Raw genomic sequence first — 21190 nt, 5'->3', positions numbered from 1 at the left:
GCCAGTGGCATTTATCATGTAGAGAAAGTTACTACAAGGCACTTACTAATGTATTATGATTGTCCATGTTGCTTCCTTTGCTGGCTTGATCCATTTTTTCCCATCACATTATACACTGCTCCTTTCCATGGTTACAACCACATTCGTAAGTGGCTTGTATTAAAGGGTTTCTACCACCAGATTTGGTCCTATTTAGCTGACTGACACTAGCGATGTGCTAGTGTCAGCAGTCCATAACAGTGTTCTTATCATCTGTCTGCTGCCGTTCACCTTAAAAACGTACTTTTCTAGATATTCTAATGAGCCCCTAGGTCAGGGGTGCACAACCTGCGGCCCGGGGGCCACATGCGGCCCTTGATACCATTCTGTGCGGCCCCCAACCATCTGGTAACAGACATGTATGCCTATGTCTTGTGGCTGCTCACATGTATTTTTCATGTATTTCTCCCACTAGATGGGAGTCCTGGAAGTGTAACTAGACATTAATGTTATATAATGTGTGTTCAATATGCCATAAGTACAATATTTCAGTTGTTAATACACCTTTAAATTGTAATTGCGGCCCTCGTCATTGCCAGACTGAACCAATGTGGCCCCCAACCAGGAAACGTTGTGCACCCCTGCCCTAGGTGCTATGTGGGCGTCATTAGCACCTAGAGGGCTCCGTCCACTAACCATTTCAGCCGCCAATCGCGTCCCTCCAGCCCGCCCCGCTCCTGTTGATTGACTTGAAACTTCTCAGTATCTCGTACCAATTCCCGCACTGTATTTGGCGCAGGCGCAGTGAGTGAATGCTGCGCTCCTGGTGCCGGCTTCCTCACTGTAACGTGGTTGTTGCAGGCGCAGTGAGGAAGCCGGCGCTGGGAGAATACAGAAGCGCACGGTGTGGGACGGGCTGGAGGGACACGATGGGCAGCTGAAATGGTTAGTGGACGGAGCCCTCTAGGTGACGCCCACATAGCACCTAGAGGCTCATTAGCATATCTATAAAAGTACGTTTTTAAGGTGAACGGCAGCAGACAGATGATAAGTAAGAACACTGTTATGGACTGCTGACACTAGCACATCGCTAGTGTCAGTCAGCTAAATAGGACCAAATCTGGTGGTAGAAACCCTTTAACTTTCTCTACATGATAAATGCTATTTTCTGAAGTGAGACAACCCCTTTAAGTTCACCTGTAAAGGTTAGAGTGCATTTTAGGTTCATCCTAAAATTTCACCCACAAGCCAAATATCCCAAACTTTTGGTGATTAGTGTATTATACAGTGCCTCCAAGCAGATAACCGTTTTATGGTATTTTAGTGTTTTCCAACTTAATCGTTACATACATTACTGCTTACATGGCTCGTCTACTGTGAAGAAGCAATGGAGAAGGTTTTTGTTTTTCTGGAAACCACTGAGGCAGAAAAGTGGTCAACAGTCCTTCATGTTGTTTCCTCCACCTGCGATTATACAGCTGCTGACTGGGGAATACAGAAGGATCCAGGCTGCGGATTTGGATCTCACTGTGAATGAAAGGTGCTGGCATGCAAACTATCGGGGTCATTTATCAAACTGGTGTAAAGTAGAACTGTCTGTATTGCCCATAGCAACCAGATTCCTTCTTTCATTTTTGACCGCTCTTTTGGAAAATGAAAGTGGAATCTAATTGGTTGCTATGGGCAACTAAGCCAGTTCTACTTTACACCAGTTTGATAACTGACCCCATATATTCTTTGCACCGTTCGGTCACTTATTTAATTACATATAGAATTTGATTTAATACCTCATGTGGATATAGCGAGCATTCATATTGTGCAGTCATTTCATGTATTTCCGGCAGCCTTGAAAAAAAAAAAAAAACGTTTGGCCCCTTAAGTTTGTTCTATGTTACTAGGTGCTTTGGCATCGTCTGCGCCAGTGGCAGATACAGAACCCTCCATGTACACTCACAATTACATAGAAACATCATACAATTTCTAATTTCACTCAGTGACTGCTGCCACCTGCTGGCTGCATTAGCTGTCCTCCAAGAGAGAAAATTTGACGATTAGGGCTCTTTCACACGAGCGGATGCCGTGCGGGTAATCTGCTGCGTGAAAGAGAGCCAAGCCCCGTTCCGGACAGCAGAGACACGGAGCAGTAACATGATTAATAACGTTCCGTGCCTCTCTGTGATCTTTTTACTACAAAATCACAGTGAGAAAGTTGTCACTGTGATATTGTAGTAAAAAGGTCACAGAGAGGCACGGAGCATTATCAGTCATGTTACTGCTCTGTGTCTCTGCTGTCCGGAACGGGGCTTGGCTCTCTTTCACGCAGTGGATTCCACGTACAGGATCCACTCATGTGAAAGAGCCCTTGGGGCTCACACAAACATATTTTTGGTTCGCAACCGACCCACATTTTGTGTGGATCAGATGTGGACTCATTCACTTCAACGGGGCCACAAAAGATGCAGACAGCTGTCCGCATCTATATGTCCATTCAGCGGCATCTGCAAAAATAAAATAAATATAGAACATGTCGTATTCTTGTCCACATTATGAATAATTCCTGAATTTTCTATGACTGCTCTATTATGGGCCGGACGTTTTGCAAAATGCGGAAGGGCAGACGACTGGTATCCGTGTTTTGCAGACTGCAAAGCGGCTACGGCCATGTGCCCTTACTGATACTTACAAAGACCCAATGGTCCTGGGAGAAGGAAGGTTATATGCAGGAGAGCATCCTCAATTTTGGACTTCAGCACTAAATCCAGGAAACGTGGGGAGGAATTGAGGATGCTTTCAGCTTGTCACTGCTTTAACAACCAGCAAATACAAGCACTGTCATTTGTATTCATTGAAGACTGTCAAATAGGTAAAGGGGTTTGGCTAGGATATGCCTTCAATGTCTAACAGGTGGGGGTCCCACCTCTAGGACCTGCATCTATCTCTGGCGTGGGCCATCCTCTGTTCACTTCTATAGTCGAACGCTTTCTGGAACTCCCGTAGAGGTGAATGGAGAGGTGGCCATACTTGCGATGTGGCCGTTCAATGAATTTCTATAGGAGTACTGGAAATAGCCGGGCGTGCTCACTCAGCTTTTTTTGGAACTGTCATAGACGTGAATGGAGAGCGCGCTGCTCATGCATGATGCGCTCACTTTTGCTTTGGTGGCCCTGTTCTAGAGATAGGCCACCAAATTTTGAGATAATCCAACTCCTTTATGAATAGATCCGCGCTGCTCCGATAATTCACCAAAAACAGTCACAGATATACTGTTAAAAAAAATATTACTTGCAGGTATCCTCAGGTGACTTTCAAAACCCGTTCTTAAAGGGGTTGTCTCATCATGGACAATGGGGGCATATCGCTGGGACCCGCACCTATATCGAGAACGGAGCCCCGACAGGTGGTGGCTGGAGGACTCCGGTCCGGCGACCACCAAGCCGGCTCCCCATAGAAGTGAATGGGAGCGTACGGCGCATGTGCGGCCCCGGCTGCCATTCATTTCTATTGGGCCGACGGAAATAGCTGAGCCAGCGCTCTGCTATTTTCGCTGGCCCCATTGAAAATGAATGGAGGGCAACTGCGCATGCGCAGTGCGCCCTTCTTCATTTGCGGGGCTCCATTCTCGATATAGGTGTGGGTCCCAGCGGTGGGACCCGCACCTATAACACAATGGGGGCATATCCTAGCAATATACCCCCCATTGTCCATGAGACAACCCCTTTAACTATTTGACTGACTGAATTGACCTTGTTGCAGCGCTCAGTGTGAACTGACTACAAGGTGTATCTTTTTATTTGTGCATTGAAGACTACTGACCTATCAAAGTCCCATCATTGCCCTGTAGAGTCATAAGTGAGAGCTTTAGACAGGAACTGCCATTCACCAACCTATGTTGTGAGCCTTCATAATAAAGGCATGAAGCGTTCGATTTCCCGGCAGCTACCTTGGATCGCTCCTACTCATGAAGGGAATAATGAATGAACTATCCCTGAATATTGATGAACATGCAATATTGTGCAGTGTAAGTCCACACTGACTTTAGGTGCATCATAGAAGAACCTACTGATTTCACGGCATCACAAACTCAATCAGTCAATTAATATATGTGGAATCAGAGCTCTGAACAAAGAATATTTTATCAAAATGGCTAGTTTCTACATTTATTGTGAATGAATACCAATGCACGCAATGTCTAGTTTGCACCTATTATAGGCTATGAGCACCTTCGGGAGCAATTTTTTTATGATTGCATTTTACTCATTTTGAGCTAAAATCATGTTTTCAGTTAGTCTTTATTAAACATTTTGAACAGTTTTTGCTCCACAGGGTTGTTTCAGTCCAGCTGCAGTGTATCGTGCTTTTAATTTCACACTAAAGCAATCAGGTTGCTGCTCTGATGGCTCGATGTATAGCCCTTATCTCTGAACTCCTGACAGCTTATACACATTCATATAAGCCATATTTATATCAGTTTGATATTAATTTAGCTATGCAAGTGTTTATTAGCTGTTAGGAGCTGAGCGATAAAAGCTACAGATCCTGCCCTCAGAACAGCAACATGATGGGACTCAGTGTAAGACACATGACCGTGTTCATATTGTGGCCTGTAAACCAAGGATCCAGAAAATACAGATACCTTCGGTGTGCAATCCACATTTTTCTCACTCCCAATACTAGAAATGAATATTATTAGAGCTCATTCACACGAACGGGTCTGCATATGTTCCACAAAATGCGGACCCATTCATTTCAATGGGGCTGCAAAAGATGCGGACGGCACACCATGTTCCACACCCCGCAAAAAATATATAGAACATGTCCTATTCTTTTCTGCAGCCACGGAGAAGAATAGGCATTTCTATCATAGAGCCGGCCATGTGTGGTCCGCAAAATGCAGAACGCACATGACTGGTGTCCAGGTTTTGCGGACCACAAAACTCTTGCGGACGTGTGAATGCACTCTTAAGAAAAGGACATGCTCTATAATCTGCAAAATGGAAATGTGGATGCAGGCTCTGTTTTTTTCAGACCAATAGAATAAATGGGTCCATGTGCAATCCGCAAAAAAATTTAATAAAAATGCGGGTCAGACATGGAAAAATAAGTGCATGAGGCCTAAAACAGAAAGTGACAGTCTGCAGAGAGACTAAAACTTAACCCTTTAGGACAAAATAGCTGAATATGATTTTTAGACCAAAATAAGTAAAATGCAATCATAAAAACAATTGTCCCCAAAGATGTCATAGCCCATAAGAGGTTCTAAGAGCCTTATACAAATCTATAAAAGCAGAGAACTTGTTGGTGTGTGGCATCAATGAAAGATTCTGTAAAAAGTATCCAAACTAGTTTTACCATATAACACAAAGAACAGACCATGTGATGGAAAATATATAAGTTACAGATGTGGCAGTTTAACATTTGTGCAAAAGTAACTAGCCCTCTACTATCCTTCTTAGCAGTGCCCCAAGTCCTCCTCTAGCTACTTGTAGGGGCGTCTTCTCATCTTTGTTCTCTATATAAATACTTGCTCCATGTTCTACCAAGAACTTGGCTTCCTCCGTTCGCTCCTCATCACAGGCAAGATGACTGAAAGAGACAATAAATGGATTATCTACAGGACTGTTCATAATGAGAGTAGATTGTAAGCCCTTATACCAGTTTGTAACTTGCCTTGTTCATGCTTATTGTACTTGCTTTTTATTATGTACTAGCAGAAGGACCCGGCGTAGCTTGGGTATATTTCATCTATTTAATTTAATGTTTGTGTGTGTGTTGTTAAAAGATATCAACACTATTCACTATAACAGTGCCATCTACAGCCACCTGCCCCCTAAACAGTGACCTCCACAGCCCCCCACTCCTTAACACTGTCCCCCCCCCCCCCCCACAGTGCCCCATCCCTTAAAATTGGACCTCCACAGCAGCCCACCCCCTTAACTTTGACCCAGTGAGTTTCACAGCACACCACCCCCTTGACAGTGACCTCCACAGGGGCCCAACCCCTTAACAATGGCCTTTACCGCAATCTGCCCCTTAACACTGACCTCCGTAGCGGATCATCCCCTTAACTATGACCTTCACAGCAGCCTGTCCCTAGGGTGGCCAGAGGTCCAGTTTTAGGCCGGACAGTCCGGCTTTCAGACTCCCTGTGCTCCGTCTGGCACATGGCCTGGACGGACACAAGGATGTCCTTTTGAACAGCTCACTCTCAGACAGCAGCACTGTGCTGTCTGAGTGTGAGATGCAGGAAGAAAGTCACCGTCCCTTCCACCCCTGCGGTGACAGAAGTTGATTTTTGACAAAAAAATTTAAATCCCTATCGGCTGAGGGGTGGGGGGCATGGCCTACCCGAATCGGGGGGGATAGAAGTTGTTTTTTTTTTTTTTTATCCCAGTCAGCTGAGGAGTGGGAGGGGGCGTGGCTTATCGGGACCTAGAAGTTGATTTTTAACTTCATTTTTTCAATATCTGTCTAATAGCTGAGTGGTAGGGGTGTCGCCTAACTGGATCGGGGGCGTGTCCTTTTGAACAGCTCACTCTAAGACAGAAGCACTGTGCTGTCTGAGTGTGAGCTGCAGGGAGAAAGTCCCCCTCCCCCGCAGCTGACAGAAGTTGATGTTTACCTTCATTGTTTCAATCCCAGTCAGCTAAGTGGGAGGGGTGTGGCCTAACTGGTTTAGGGGCGTAGCTTAGCGGAACCTGGGGGCGGGAGTTTGAAGTTTGTCTTTTGAGGGTGGACACATTGTGGCAGGGGGCGTGTCTGGGCTCCTTCCTGCGACGCCCCTCTGGGCACCTTACTGGCTCATTTGCATACCAAATAAACTGGATTTTCAGAGGATAAAAACATCTATTGCTGGAACAAAGGCACATCTTGAAATAAGGTACTAAGTGCTATTAGGCAATGGCTTTACTTCAATAGCAATTATCCTGGTGACAGATTTCCTTTAAAGCTCACCTACAGCAGTGAAGAAAAATGGCTGGGTTGTTATGGAAACCTGGTGTAAAGCTGTGTAAGTGGAAACTGACAGCCTGCGAGCTTCTATTGGCTAATGCATTTTTTGGGAATATCTCAGGAACGGTATGTCCTAGAGAGCTGAGACATGCTCTAAAAACTTCCCGTACATCTGATGTACCTGTATGCCAAATTTCGTGATTGTAAATGCGACGGTGCGGATTCCTTTAGCTGACACACACTCAGCTTTATATATTACATGCACACCTGCGTTATGGTCTTCCGGCATAGAGTTCCGTCGTCGGGGCTCTATGCCGGAAGAATCCTGATCAGGATTATCCTAATGCATTCTGAATGGAGAGAAATCCGTTCGGGATGCATCAGGATGTCTTCAGTTCCGGAACGGAACGTTTTTTGGCCGGAGAAAATAGCGTAGCATGCTGCGCTTTTTGCTCCGGCCAAAAAAACTGAAGACTTGCCGCAAGGCCGGATCCGGAATAAATGCCCATTGAAAGGCATTGATCCGGATCCGGCCTTAAGCTAAACGTCGTTTCGGCGCATTGCCGGATACAACGTTTAGCTTTTTTAGAGTGGTTACCATGGCTGCCGGGACGCTAAAGTCCTGGCAGCCATGGTAAAGTGTAGTGGGGAGCAGCATACTTACCATCCGTGCGGCTCCCGGGGCGCTCCAGGCGCATGGATGACGTGATCGCATGGCACGTCATCCATGCGCATGGGGCGCTCTGACGTCATTCTGGAGCGCCCCGGGAGCCGCACGGATGGCAAGTATACCGCTCCCCCGCTCCCCGCTCCTACTATGGCAACCAGGACTTTGATAGCGTCCTGGGTGCCATAGTAACACTGAAAGCATTTTGAAGACGGATCCGTCTTCAAATGCTTTCAGTACACTTGCGTTTTTCCGGATCCGGCGTGTAATTACGGCAAGTGGAGTACACGGCGGATCCGGACAACGCAAGTGTGAAATTTGTACAGCACCATGGAATGAATGGCACTGTTATAATAATAATAATAATCATAATGCGACATGTAAGTCTGAATTACAGTACTCTCAACCAGAAACATTGCTTCTAGAGGAGGGCAAAGGAGAGCATCGGAGCATGAACTGCTCCGATGCTCAAGTCAGGGGGGCTGCCTGGGTGAAAATGGGGAAATGTCCGGGTTCAGCTCTGAACACAGACAACCCCTTTAAGAGCTCATTCACACGAAAGTATTTTCTTTCTGTGTCCGTTCAGTTTTTTTTTTTTTTTGCGGACCGTATGTGGAACCTTTAATTTAAATAGGTCCTCAAAAAAACAAGAGTTACTCCATGTGCATTCCATTTCCATGTGTCCGTTACGCAAAAATCTAGAATATGTCCTAGTGTCCAAATTACGGACAAGGATAGTACTGTTCTATTAGGGGCCAGCTGTTCCGTTCCGCAAAATACGGAATGCACACGGACGTGTTCCGTATTTTTTGCAGATCAGTTTTTTTGCGGACCGGAACATATTTCCTTTCTGTGTTCGTTCAGTTTTTTTGGGCGGAACGTATGCAGAACCATTCATTTCAATGGGTCCACAAAAAAAAAAAAAAAAAAAAAAAAAAAAACTGAAGTTACTGCGTGCGCATTCCATTTCCATATGTCCGTTCCGCAAAAAAAATAGAACATGTCCTATTATTGTCTGCATAATGGACAAGGATAGTACTGTTCTAATCGGGGTCAGCTGTTCCGTTCTGCAAAATATGGAATGCACACGGACGTCATCCGTATTTTTTGAGGACCGCAAAATACATGCGGTTGTGTGCATGAGCCCTAATTATGATGATCTATCCTCAGGATAGGTCATCAGTATATGATCAGTGGGGGTCCGACTCCTGGCACCCCTCAGCTGTTTGAAGAGGCTGCCGTGCTCCTGTGAGCGCCCCAGCCTCCTCGGAGCTTATCAAGCGCAGCGCCATACATTGTATAGTACATGTGTTTGGTATGTACTATACAATGTTTGGTATTGCAGCTCATCCCCAGGGACTGCCATGTGAGCGATGAACGTAACATTACTGGCCTAGGACGAAGTGCTGTAGTCTCTTCAAAAAGCTGATTGGTGGGGCTGCTAGAAGTCGGACCCCTAACGATCAGATACTGATGTTCTATCCTGAGGATAGATCACCAGAATTGAACACTTTGAGCTTCATACTTAAAGGGTTCCCCAACACCATATTTTTCAATGTATTTACACCATAAATGCATGTACATATGTGGGGCTGCAGTGTATCTGTGGGTATGCAACAGCAGAATAATTCACACCAAGTGGTGCTGTTTTGTTGCAGAAATGAAGCGAATTTCCCACCGATTTCACCCTAAAGGATTAAATAAAACGGCAGAAATCTGCTATGTAAATTGACATACTGCAGAATAAATATCCAAGTTATGTACAGATTCAGCATTTTATAAAACGTCATCCACTTTGCTGTTACTGTAAATGGTGCATATTTTCTGTACACAGTTCTGCTGCGGAAACGCTGTAGCATTTATGCCACGCGTGGTCGTACCATAAGGTTGCCAAAAACACAGTGATAAATCTGCTCCTAACTAGTTGTAGACCATTTCATATCACAATATATCTTACAAAAAGCGATCAGGCTCCAGAAGTATATTCCATGGCTAGTACTTACAGGGGAGTATTCCCTTCGCTGTCTTGTATGTTTGTTGAGGCTTTGTGTTTTAGGAGGATCTCTACGATTTTCAGGTTGCCTTTGGACGCAGCACGATGCAGAGGTGTGGACTCCAGTTTGTCCTTTGCATCGGGAGAAGCACCATTTTCAAGGAGCAAAACTGCAATCTGCAAACAGAGATATTTGAGCCATGTCACATCAAACAAATAATATGCACAGAAATATATTGTAGCTCAAAAACTTTGCTTTTTTTCTTTGGCAGAGTGGTCGCAGGTAGTAAAGCTGGGTTGCACTTGTTTGGCTGACTGCTATCTCCTCCAACCCACTCTCCCCCTTCATTCACTCAACTGGCCAAGTATGCATGTGTTCTAAATGGGGAAGGGGAAGTAGCCGCAGGCAGCTCTGTTTGGTGGCTTCTGAGAGCAAAAGGATCAGGCGTGTTGAAATCCATCTGCCTGATCCTTTTCTGTCAGAGGAGAATTGGAAGATGGTTGACTGGTCTCACCAAAATCTAATGTATATGGCCAGCAGTCAGATCTACTATATTGTTAGAGGTCTAGATAAGGAAGGACCGTAATGCTGGATGCTTATATGCCCCAACCAGCCGCCAATTATCGGGAAAGAAGTGCTCCTGCTCGTCATTTACATGCAGCGATCACCTCCAAAGTAAGAGGAAGAGTGATGGCTCCTGCGGTCGCTCGTCCTCATACAGCTGCACTGTTTAGACCTCATGATCTGCAGGCCAGAAATGAAAATGTAATGATAACAACTGTTTGATCTTCTGTACATTAGATGGGTAAATTAACGGAAATGAGTATGCATAAGAACATGCATCCCCGATCTGACTATTTACTCCCAGTCACTGGAGGTACATGAAGCACAAGGCACACATGCAATGTAGGCGAAATGTGCGTGTCTGCGATACTGCTGTCCTAGGGAATTAATTCATTTTTGATTTGCTACAAATAACTCACTTAAAGGGGTTGTTTCACGTCAGCAAATGGCATTTATCACATAGAGAAAGTTAATACAAGGCACTTACTAATGTATTGTCATTATCCATATTGCCTCCTTTGCTGGCTGGATTCATTTTTCCATCACGTTATACACTGCTTGTATACAGGGGTTATGGCCACAGCAGCAGCGGAGACGCAGGGTGGCCAGGATAGGAGCTGCTGCCTATGAGTGCTACCAACGGTCCCGGCCACCAGAGAGACCGGTGCATTTTCCTATAGTGTGCAAGCACGACCACAACTGCTGGATTGTAGGGTGGTCGTAACCCCTGGATATGAACAGTGTATAATGTGATGGAAAAATGAATGAAGCCAGCAAAGGAGGCAATATGGACAATCAAAATACATTAGTAAGTGCCTTGTATTCACTTTCACTACATGATAAATGCCACCTGCTGAAGTGACACAAACCCTTTAATGATATAAACTGATGTGCTGCAATAGAAATGAATAAATGCTACAGTCACATACTGATTCTTTATTAAATATGAAAGTATTTCAGTTGACTGATACTTCTTTGTTTAGCTCTGGTACTTTTCTGACAAAATCATGAAAAAAAAAATGAAACGTGCCACTTATATTTTGGTGCCGTTTGAAGTAGTGACATTATTCGGTATAACAGATGGTTATCGATGTGTTAATGATACCTCGTGCTTGTTCTTGGAGGCGGCATAGTGCAGGGGTGTGCAGCCATTCTGATTGGTTGCATTCACTTGCGCCCCTTTCCCAATCAGGGCTACGACTATATCGGTGCGTCCTGCAGAAGCGGCAATGTGAAGAGGCGTCCACCCTGCCTGAGAGAGAGAAAGCAAACACTTGGTAAAACATACTGTGATGTCTTGCCTCGCAAGGCCATGACGGAGCTGCCTGCTCTTGTTAAAGGGGTTGTTCAGTTCTTGTAGAAGGAAAAAATGAGCTGTGAACATTAGGAAAAAAAAAAAAAACACTACTCATTACTTCAATTCTGCTGATTCGGCACAGATGCTCTGGTGGTCCTCTAAAAGCCCGTCTTCACAAGCTGCCAGCTACGGCGTGCTGTCCAGCAATACCAGTAGTGCACACGTGACCAGTGAAGTGACTGGCTGCAGCAGCAGTGTGCCGAAATACTGGCAGTGTGTCAACAAACGCTGCAAGGGAACTGCTGGAGCACCTGCGCAGGATCGTAGTAGAGGTTATTCTAGTGGTAGAGGTTCAACTTACATCATCTTTGTCATCAACATGTACGCCTAGTTTAAGTAAATAGTCAGCCACCTCTGTCTGCCCTGCAGAACATGCCCAGTGCAGGGGTGTCCTGTCATCCTAGAAAGGCAAAAGATTCAAATAGTTATTTAGTCTAAATAGATACTTCATATAATGTTTATAATAAAAACAATGTCAAGATATTGCCCCGGCCATGTGGATTTTGGTGTGGACTGCACTGCATTTCCGTTCTCCATAATCCATGTAAAAATCTGTATGTGTTCCACGTAGATTTTGTTGCGGATTTACCCCAGATTAGGCAAACCCCCTCCCCTTCCTGAGCAGACCTGCAAAGGGAAGCATACTTAATGGGCCTCTGTCAGCAGATTTGTACCCATGACACTGGCTGACCTGTTACATGTGCGCTTGGCAGCTGAAGGCATCTGTGTTGGTCCCATGTTTATATGTAGCTGCATTGTTGAGAAAAAGGTTTTAATATATGCAAATGAGCCTCTAGGAGCAACGGGGGCGTTGCCATTACACCTAGACACTCCACTCTCTCTGCAACTACCACGCCCTCTGCACTTTGACAGGGCCAGGTAGTGTAAACACGATCACACCTGGTCCTGTCAAAGTGTAGAAGGTGCAGCAGTTGCAGAGAGAGCGGAGCTTCTAGGTGTAATGAGTTGACAACGCTCCTGTTGCTGCTAGAGGCTTATTTCCATATTTTAAAACATAATTTTTCTCAGCAATGCGGGCACATATGAACACGGGACCAACACAGATGCCTTCAGCTGCCAAGTGCACATGTAACAGGTCAGCCAGTTTTATAGGTACAAATCAGCTGACACATGCCCTTTAACTGCTTCCCAACACTGGCTTTTGCACTCTCCAGCCTGTGCTGCTCCGCTTGGGTCCCTGGATGTAAACTTCCTTTTTGAAACTGCTGCAGCCAATTGCTGGCCGCAGCGGTGATCTGCTCCCCTTGCGTCATGAAAAATGGTGACGTGAAGCAGGTCACCGCTGTAGCAAGTGATTGGAGTCAAACCGGAAGTTTACATACAGGGACCAGAGCAGTGGCGGATTACAATAGGGACGTTCGGGTTGGCAGCCCCGGGCCCAGCACCACTGGGGGGCCCAACGCCAACCTGAACGCCCATATACTGCAACGGAGAACAGGAGTGCATAGTTCCCTGCCCCCCCGCAGCCGATCACCACCATAGGCTTCAGGCCTATGCGGTAGTGAAATTCCGGCGCAAGAGTGCGTGGTGACATCATTCTGCGCGCCTGTGCCGAGACGCAGCACAGTGAAGTGTGCGCGCCTGGACATAAGTGAATATTTTGCTTTTATTATTGATTTTTTTTTTCATTTTATGTGCCAACTTTGGGGGACATAGGGTGGGAGGGGACACACAGGAGGCCCCCCACCAATCCGAAAATTTTTGACCTATCTGGACAATGTCATCAATATTATTTCCAGGATAACTCTGTGATGACATTTGTGACCAGATGGTCAGTGGTTCATCTGTGAAGAAGTCCATGAAGGATCAGTGTTTGGTCCGTGTATCTGTTCTTTGCTCTCAATGTCCGTATTCCACGGACACTGCCAGGCTGTTCTGTCCCCACATGAAGGCGAATGAAGGTGTAACTGATAATGACCTTGTGACTGTCCTACCTTCGTATCCAAGCAGTGGAGCAGACCGGACCGGCAGATGCTCAGGTTAGATGGATCCAGACGCAGACATGAGGATGCAATCAAACGTGGGTTTATTTGATCCGGAGCAGCAACATACGGTTATGCAGTACAGGAATGCAGTAGCAGTGTAGATGCTGTCATGTGGATGTCTTTCCTGAGGCTAACTGCTGAGGCAACTGCTGAAGCAACTGCTGGTCAAAAACTGATGCCTTACCAAGCCAAGATGTGTGTCTCCAGTCACAAGGAGTGCAGCACTGAAAATGGCTACAGGAAGTGACCGGGACCAAGGCTGCAAAAACACGCCCAGCAGAGAAAAACTTTATGGATAAGGAACAAGGCGTGCAGCATACAAATTCCGGCCAGCAGATGGCAGCAGAGAAACAATACGTAGAAACAACATAGTAAAAGGAGATATAATAATACAGTGCATTAATTAAATTTGAAAGAAACAGCACACAGGCTGAAAATTAATTTCCAGAGCATCTTCTAGCAACAATCCGTGAAAACCACAGACCAAAGACGGATGGCATCTGTGGTTTTTACGGACCCATAGACTATAATGTGCGGGAGGAATCCATAATCAAGGAGAGAGGTCATGCTTCTGTGGTCATATGTGAAAACATATATTAGATTCAATGAGTACATGTGCTGTCTGCGGAGACCACGGACACCACATGTACGTGAATCACTGACGTGTGAAAGTCCTTCCTGTACGCCCACACCACACGCGACGTAAAATACAGAGGAAAAGTCTGCACGGGTCAATTTACGCTTCTGATTTTTTTACGCAGCGCTTGTGAAAACTTCACTTTGCTGGTACGGTACCAGGGGTGCACCTAGCCTTTCAGCTGCCCGAGGTGAAAACTGAAATGGCACCTCCCCCCTCCCAAATGCCAATTTAACGCAACCCCTTGCCTTCTGCCCATGGCCCTTCGGCTGCCCCCCTCTTGCCCCTACCTGGTGCTGCCTTAGGCGATCGCCTCACCTGGCCTCATTGGTGGTGCACCCCTGCACGGTACCATGTCCCTCATATGTGACCCCATCCCATGTGTGAACCCAACTCATCCCATTTCCTGACCCATGAAGACATGGGGGTCATCTGTAGGTTCGGGTTCAGAGCATGCTGAGACTAGTAGTTCCACTGCAGCTGGGGGGGACACAAGTAAGTGCCTCTCACATGTTAGACTCACCTGGTCTGTTCTGCTGGCCAGAGACTTGTCTGCTAGGACCCTGCTCCTCAGCTCGTCCAGCTGCCCCCCGTACGCCAGGTTACACACCTCCACATCAGACACTCTCACCTCCTCCATGCTGACAAAGGGAAAGAAGTCGCCTGCTGCCGCCAGCCAATCGCCGGCTTCCAAAACTCTGACGTCAAAACCTGGGTTTGAAAGTAGCACAATGAGCTATGGGAATTGTAGTTTTTCTTCGCCAAAGTCCAGGCGAGCTAGACTTGCTGTAGACTGCATTTCCCAGAGAGCATTGCGCCCACTGTTGTTGTGGAGTAGACTGCGCCGGTCCCTGGGTGACAGGGCAGGATGGAGGCCGGTAAGTTCTTCACTCCAAAACGTCCTCCCATAGTGTGTAAGTGAAGGAATAAGTCCTGCAAGTGTGAACTGGGGTGGTGCCGGGGTTCAGGGACCCGAGGTGGGCTTTGTGGCCCCTTGTGCCCAGTTCTCTGCTATTGTTGTTCACAGACTCCAGTTACCTTATTGTTTCCTTGACTGTTGTCACTTGTGTGTAGTGAGAATGTGTGACATTATGTCTGTGGAACAGCTGCTGCAGAACCTCTTGGAAGGTAAGTCTGCTGCACCTTCCCTCCAACTTTTCCTTTTGCAGGATTAAGCCCTATGGTGGAGCGGTGTACAACTCCCAGACGTGGTGATGTCATAAAGCAGTGTGCGCCGTAAAAGTGGCGGCGACCGTCAGTCACATGGTCGGTGACTTGAAGACAAGAAAGTGTCAGGACCCTTCATAAGGATGGCGCTATTGCTGAGTACTGTTTCTTCAATGCAGTAATGCCCCAAATCCCTCGTGCTGCCACTGTGGGGGCGAGAAAATGGTGGTGCCATATCCTTTTGTGTCAGAAAAACGGACTTGTTGCAGTGATAAATCCCTCAATCCGTCTGCAGAGCATCCAGTACTAGCAGCAGCCGTCTGACACCGCTGTACAAACCTAGCGCTTCGTACAATCCACAACATTGAAATTGCCGCACCAATGTTACGGACCAGCGAGCGTGGACCCACTGTGTGGCTTTGGGCTAAAGGCGTTATTCTGGTGCTGCCCTGGTATCCACCTTTTAACCCCCATATAGGGATCTGGCGTTCGCTGCAGGGAAGCAACCGCTCCCTCTTGGGATAGTCCTTGGAGGCTGACCTATGGGGTGCACCAGAAGCTCAGGATACAGAAAACGGACCAAAAACTCTGGAAACCTGCAGGGACAGTCAGGATGAACAGGCAGGCAGGGTGATACGGAAGGTACAGACGGGCGGGCAAACTGAATACTCGGCAGGAAGGCATTCGGACAGATCTGAAACTAAAAGGGCAGGTACAAGCTAGAGCACAGACAGGAACAGGATATAGGAATGCAGGATAAACGCGGGTAAATCACAATAGCACAAGACTATCAGAACACCTTTGCTGGTCACAAGGGAACCTCAGTCTGGAGAGGTTGCCTAAGATACCCAGGGACCCTCAGCTGTTGGCTGGGGAAGTATTTGAAAGCACCACAGCACAAGACAGAAGCATGGAGGCAGCAGCATGGTGAGTAGCGTGGATATCATACCTGCAGGCGAAAGCACGGCAGCAGCGAACATAGGCAGATGACCTAAGAACCAAGAAGGACAAGCCACTAGGTTAGGCAAATTGTGTAGCAGGTGTCGCTAAGATCTGCAGATGATCAAATTTTCAAGCACCTAGCTCCAATCTGTGGCATGTGGGAGGGGCATAAAAGCCAGATTGAAAACAAAGATTTTTAGCCAAATAAAAACCTCAAAGGTTGGACTAAGTCAGGTGGAATGATTTTGTGATGCCTCCTGTTTGTGGACGTACCAGTTATCACCACTTTTCACAAATTGAGAAGGACAGAATCCTTCCACTAAGAAACTTTGGTTTATCACTCCGCCAGATGAGAATGATAGGTCAAGATGTCGGCACTGTTGGAGGTTGCATGTCCCAGTGGTTGGGAGAACCGGGACGTACTTGAAAGAGGTGCACAGATAAGACTTGTAAGGAAACCGCAGCACTCTCTTGTCGTCAGTATACAAAGGTTTATTCACCAATACAATGTGACGTTTCGACCAGTGAGGTCTTTCTCCGGAGAAAGATCACACAGGTATTGTATTGGTGAATAAACCTTTGGATACTGAAGACAAGAGAGTGCTGTGGTTTCCTTACAAGTCTTATCTATGTCTGGGGGAGCTTCGGACTGGCTCCCAACACGGCTGGCACCACCACATAAAGGAACGGTATACTGTTTGTCGTGCTGCTACACCCTTTTTCCCTTTCAGAAAGAGGTGCACAGAGATGATGGCACGTAGTGATCCATTCTGCTCCACAAGTGAAACTGGATGTCATATCCAAAACCTAGTCTTCTGTTGTATCCAAAGGTTTTGAGACTGACACAAATTTTGGTTTTCATAGATTTTGCTGGTTCAGTGTTTTGAGATCTTTTTGTCAGATGTTTCAATGGTGTACTGAAGTACAATTATAAGCATTTCATAAATGTTTACATTTTATCGACAAATCTATCAAGGTTACGCAAACACTCAATATTTCCAGTATTGACCCTTCTTTTTCAAGACTTCAGCAGTTTGCCCTGGCATGCTGGATATCAGACTGGGCCAGATCCTGACTGATGGCAACCTATTCTTGCCTAATCAGAGCTTGGACTTTACTACAATTTTTATGTTTTTATTTGTCCACCTGCTTTTTGATTATTGACCACGGGTTCTCTGTAGGATTAAGATCTGTGGCATTTCCCGGCCATGGACCCAAAATTGCAATTGTTTTGTTCACTGAGCCACTTAGTTCTCACTGTTTCCTTGTGACAGTTCTCTATCACGCTGGAAGAAGCATTGTTCATCACCAAGTTGCTCCTGGATTGTTGGCTGATGTTGTTCTTGGAGGATGTTTTGATCCCATTCTTTAGTGTTCTTAGGCAAAATTGTGAGTGAGCCCACTCTCTTGGATGAGAAGCAACCCCACACATGAATGGTCTCAGGATGCTTTACTGTTGGCATGACACAGGACTCGCTACAATCATATTTTCAGATGTCCCAAACAGTCTGAAGAGGACCTACTGCAAAATGTCATTCTGTACTTGATGGTTTTCTTCATCTGATAAATGGGTGATAATTAGGTGCAATCTTACAAGCAGCAATGTCCTTGCCTGTGAAGCCCTTTTAATGCAAACCAGTGAGGGAGGTAACCATGGTTAACAAAAGAAGACAGTTATTGCAAGCAAGCAACCCCCCCCCCTTCTCCATTTTAAAGCGAGTAGTCTGCTCTTCTAATTATTAATCCATCTTACATGCCGGTGCTTTGTAATAGTCTTGGTCTCATTTTGAAAGGGGGCATCTTTGTTGAAAATTCGCCTTTTTATTTTCTGCTAATTCACCCCTGGGTGCTCCAGCCATGTACAGCGCATGTTCCGAACGTACTGCCGCGAGTCTAGAGGGCCATGCATGAGTGCTTCTTCTCTGCCTGGCCTTGTCAGTTCAAGTAATGGAAGAGCGGTCGGGAATGAAAAAGAGCAGTAGGCTAATAAGTTTTGAAAAAGTATTTCTGATAAATGATGGTATTTAGGGAAACAGAAATAACAGCCATTTCTTTTGGGTGGGATACATTTATATTAGTGCCACAACCCCTTTAAATGCTGATGCAAAAAGTCATAGCTGACTGCAAATGTTTTACTCCATTGAAGTCTGGGAAATGGCACTTCTCGGTAGCACAATTTTCAAAGGGTTGTCCCATTTCAGACATTGGGGGCATATTGCTAGGATAACTCCCCAATGTCTGATATGTGCGATTTCCACCGGTGAGACCTGCACCTACCTTTAGAAAGGAGCCTGCAAAGTGAAGGAGGGCGCACCGAGCCTGCACGGCCACCCTCCTTTCATCTTTATGGCAGTGCTGGCTAGTTCTGTCAACCCCAGAGAAGTGAACGGAGTGGTGGCTGCTCCTGCGCTGTGCGCTTCCCATCCATTTCAATAGGACTAGAAATGAGTGGTGGGTGGCTGTGCATGCGCGGTGCGCCCTCCTTCACTTTGCGGGTTCTGTTCTAAAGATAGGTTCATGTCCAAGAAGTGGGAACCGCACCTATCAGACCTATCCTAGCGTTGTGCCCCCAATGTATGAGATGGGACAACCCCTTTAAAGGTGATCTGTCACTAGATTTGTTGCATTAGAAACCAACCCAATGGTGTTGTGTCACTTTATAAAAACTTTCTAACTATGCCCCTGGATATAGCAAGAAGCTATAAAACAGAACACAATTTAAGTTTTTTTGCCAGAATGATGAGAGCCTAAAATATGCAATTATGATGTTGTGAGGCTTATTAAGAGCTTATTGACACGAATATATTTCATGTCCACATCCAATCCGCATTATTTGCGGTCTGGATCCGGACCCGTTCACACCGTGTGCTGTCCGCATCCGTAAGTCTGTTCCGTGGCTCCCGCAAAAATATAGAACATGTCCTATTCTTATTCGCATTATGGATTACAAAGTTCTATATTTGTGGACCGCAAATAAGGCAATGGTCATGTGTATGAGCCGTCAGACTGTTGATAAGTATGCTTTTGTCATAAAACACACCAGGTTGGACCCTTTTCTGGTTGGAAATCTTCCATAAGTCAAGCAAAGTGACCCATTAGTCCTTCAGTGATTTGGTCAGTATTTGATCAGTGATTGTGAGCCAAAACCAGAAGTGGATCCTACACAGAGATAAGGTAGAATGGAAAGATTTGCACCCGTTCTGTGTTTTTCACCCACTCCTGGTCCTGGCTCACAATCACCGATGGAAACCACGGACCAAACACTGAAGTGTGAACTAGGCCTTTTAGTGTAATGCTGTGTAAGGTGTGCCACCAGCAGCACCATGATGTTCTGTCCATGTGGTCTGCAGACATACCACCACATTGTCCCTAGATTAAAAAGCTCTTTAACATAAAATGAGCTGTAACGTAGTAATATTTTATTACAAAAGGGTGAAAATGATAGCCATAATGGTACATTGGGTTGTAGTAGTTTCTCTGTGAATTTGTGAGGCATTTTGGTGTACATGGTACAGATAATGTGTTTCTGTACTAAAGGGAGTCCTTTCCACTGTGTGCATGTGTACTGGGGTACTGCTGAATTGCTCTGTAGTTTGGGAGAAGGGGTGTTCCAGTGTCTGTTGTGGAGATAACAGCTTCCGTATACGGTGGTATGTATTTTATACAGATATGTTTCACCGGCATATTACTTTACATCTGAAAACACCACTGTGGTTAGTCATTAGGCAGTAATTCGAGAAGCAACTTGTGACAATTTATATTCATGTCACCTAGAAGACGGGCAGCAAGCCCTGGAATCCGTCATATTCGCATTCCTATTGGTAAACCAAGCAAAAGGTTCCACAAGCCTGCGTCATAACCATGAACATAAAAATATGCCATAATATTATTATTATTCACATTACTTCTGATGGGAAACTGCTCCACAAAAGGGATGTTTGTCCTGCTCTTTCCAGCCCCCATCTACTGCTGTCAACAGTTAGAAGCTGTTACGGTTAGGGCTCTTTCACACGAGTGGATGCCGTGCGGGTAATCCGCTGCGTGAAAGAGAGCCAAGCCCTGTTCTGGACAGCAGAGACACGGAGCAGTAACATGATTGATAATGCTCTTTGCCTCTTTGTGCTCTTTTTACTATAACATCACAGTGAGATAAAGTTGTCACCGTGATGTTGTAGTACAAAGATCACAAAGGGGCAAATACCATTATGAATCATGTTACTGCTCTGTGTCTCTGCTGTCCGGAACAGGGCTTGGCTGTCTTTTACGCAGCGGATTCCACGCACTGCATCCGCTCGTGTGAAAGAGCCCTATGGCAGAAAAAGGACACGCCACCAAAGCTGCCATCCTGAATAACTGGAGCAATGAATAGGGAACTCTCTGGAAGGATGGAACTGAGCATGTGCAACCAGGGGGCGCCATTATAATAAAGAGAACATCACCCAACTGTAGCATTTTTGTAACTGAACGTAAATTACAAATGTAACTAGTTTTTCATGCTGAATTGTAATAAAAAAAAAAATGACTGGTGGTGTAACCCCTTTAGGACAGGTAAACCTACGGTGAACAGCTGATGCCTGGGACAGCTTCATTCTAAGGGTGTATTCATACGACTATGGTGTAGCCGTGCCTCTGCTGTGGACCGCAGACCGCATGTCCGCAAAACACAGGCACCGGCCGTGTCAACTCTGTGCTGCAGTGACTTGAATGGGTCCACGATCCGCAACATACGGCAAAAGATAGGACATGATTTATCTTTTGAGGAGTGGAGGGAGGGATCGTAAACACTCGAAGCGTTTCCATGGGCTTTCAGGTCCGTGCCTTGCATGGCAAAAGATAGGACATGTCCTATCATTTGGTGTGTGTTGCAGATCGCGGACCCATTCAAGTCAGTGGGTCCGCACCACAATGTGCAGTTCACACAGCCAGTTC

The 21190-nt window shown here is 45.9% G+C and overlaps 2 protein-coding genes across 4 annotated transcripts in view; one reads left to right on the top strand and one right to left on the bottom strand.

The window, feature by feature from the left end:
* Positions 1-5307: 5307 nt before the first annotated feature.
* PSMD10 (proteasome 26S subunit, non-ATPase 10) lies at positions 5308-14827 on the bottom strand. The gene is made up of 5 exons (XM_044306428.1): positions 14676-14827; positions 11811-11909; positions 11258-11404; positions 9598-9764; positions 5308-5562 (listed from the first exon to the last, which is right to left on the bottom strand). The coding sequence occupies exons 1-5, from the start codon at positions 14790-14792 to the stop codon at positions 5409-5411; spliced, it is 684 nt and encodes a 227-aa protein (XP_044162363.1). The 5' UTR covers positions 14793-14827; the 3' UTR covers positions 5308-5408.
* A 137-nt stretch (positions 14828-14964) lies between these two features.
* ATG4A (autophagy related 4A cysteine peptidase) overlaps positions 14965-21190 on the top strand; it is a 66707-nt gene continuing 60481 nt past the window's right edge. The window contains exon 1 of one of the 3 annotated variants that reach the window (XM_044305711.1): positions 14965-15030. In XM_044305711.1, coding sequence (XP_044161646.1) covers positions 15021-15030 — 10 coding nt within the window. In that variant the 5' untranslated portion in view covers positions 14965-15020. The other 2 variants (XM_044305710.1, XM_044305709.1) reach the window with 2 other exon arrangements.

The sequence above is a fragment of the Bufo gargarizans genome, chromosome 9 (assembly GCF_014858855.1).
Source record: "Bufo gargarizans isolate SCDJY-AF-19 chromosome 9, ASM1485885v1, whole genome shotgun sequence".
NCBI lineage: Eukaryota > Metazoa > Chordata > Amphibia > Anura > Bufonidae > Bufo > Bufo gargarizans.
This window is presented reverse-complemented; position numbering and strand designations above follow the sequence as displayed.

What these genes read in the sequence shown, in the direction of transcription:
- PSMD10 (XM_044306428.1), bottom strand. Translation starts at nt 14,792, where the DNA reads ATGGAGGAGGTGAGAGTGTCTGATGTGGAGGTGTGTAACCTGGCGTAC. An exon ending in TGGCCAGCAGAACAGACCAG is followed by an intron (nt 11,910 to 14,675) that starts GTGAGTCTAACA and finishes TTGCCTTTCTAG; the next exon opens with GATGACAGGACACCCCTGCA. An exon ending in CCTCCAAGAACAAGCACGAG is followed by an intron (nt 9,765 to 11,257) that starts GTATCATTAACA and finishes CTCTGTTTGCAG; the next exon opens with ATTGCAGTTTTGCTCCTTGA.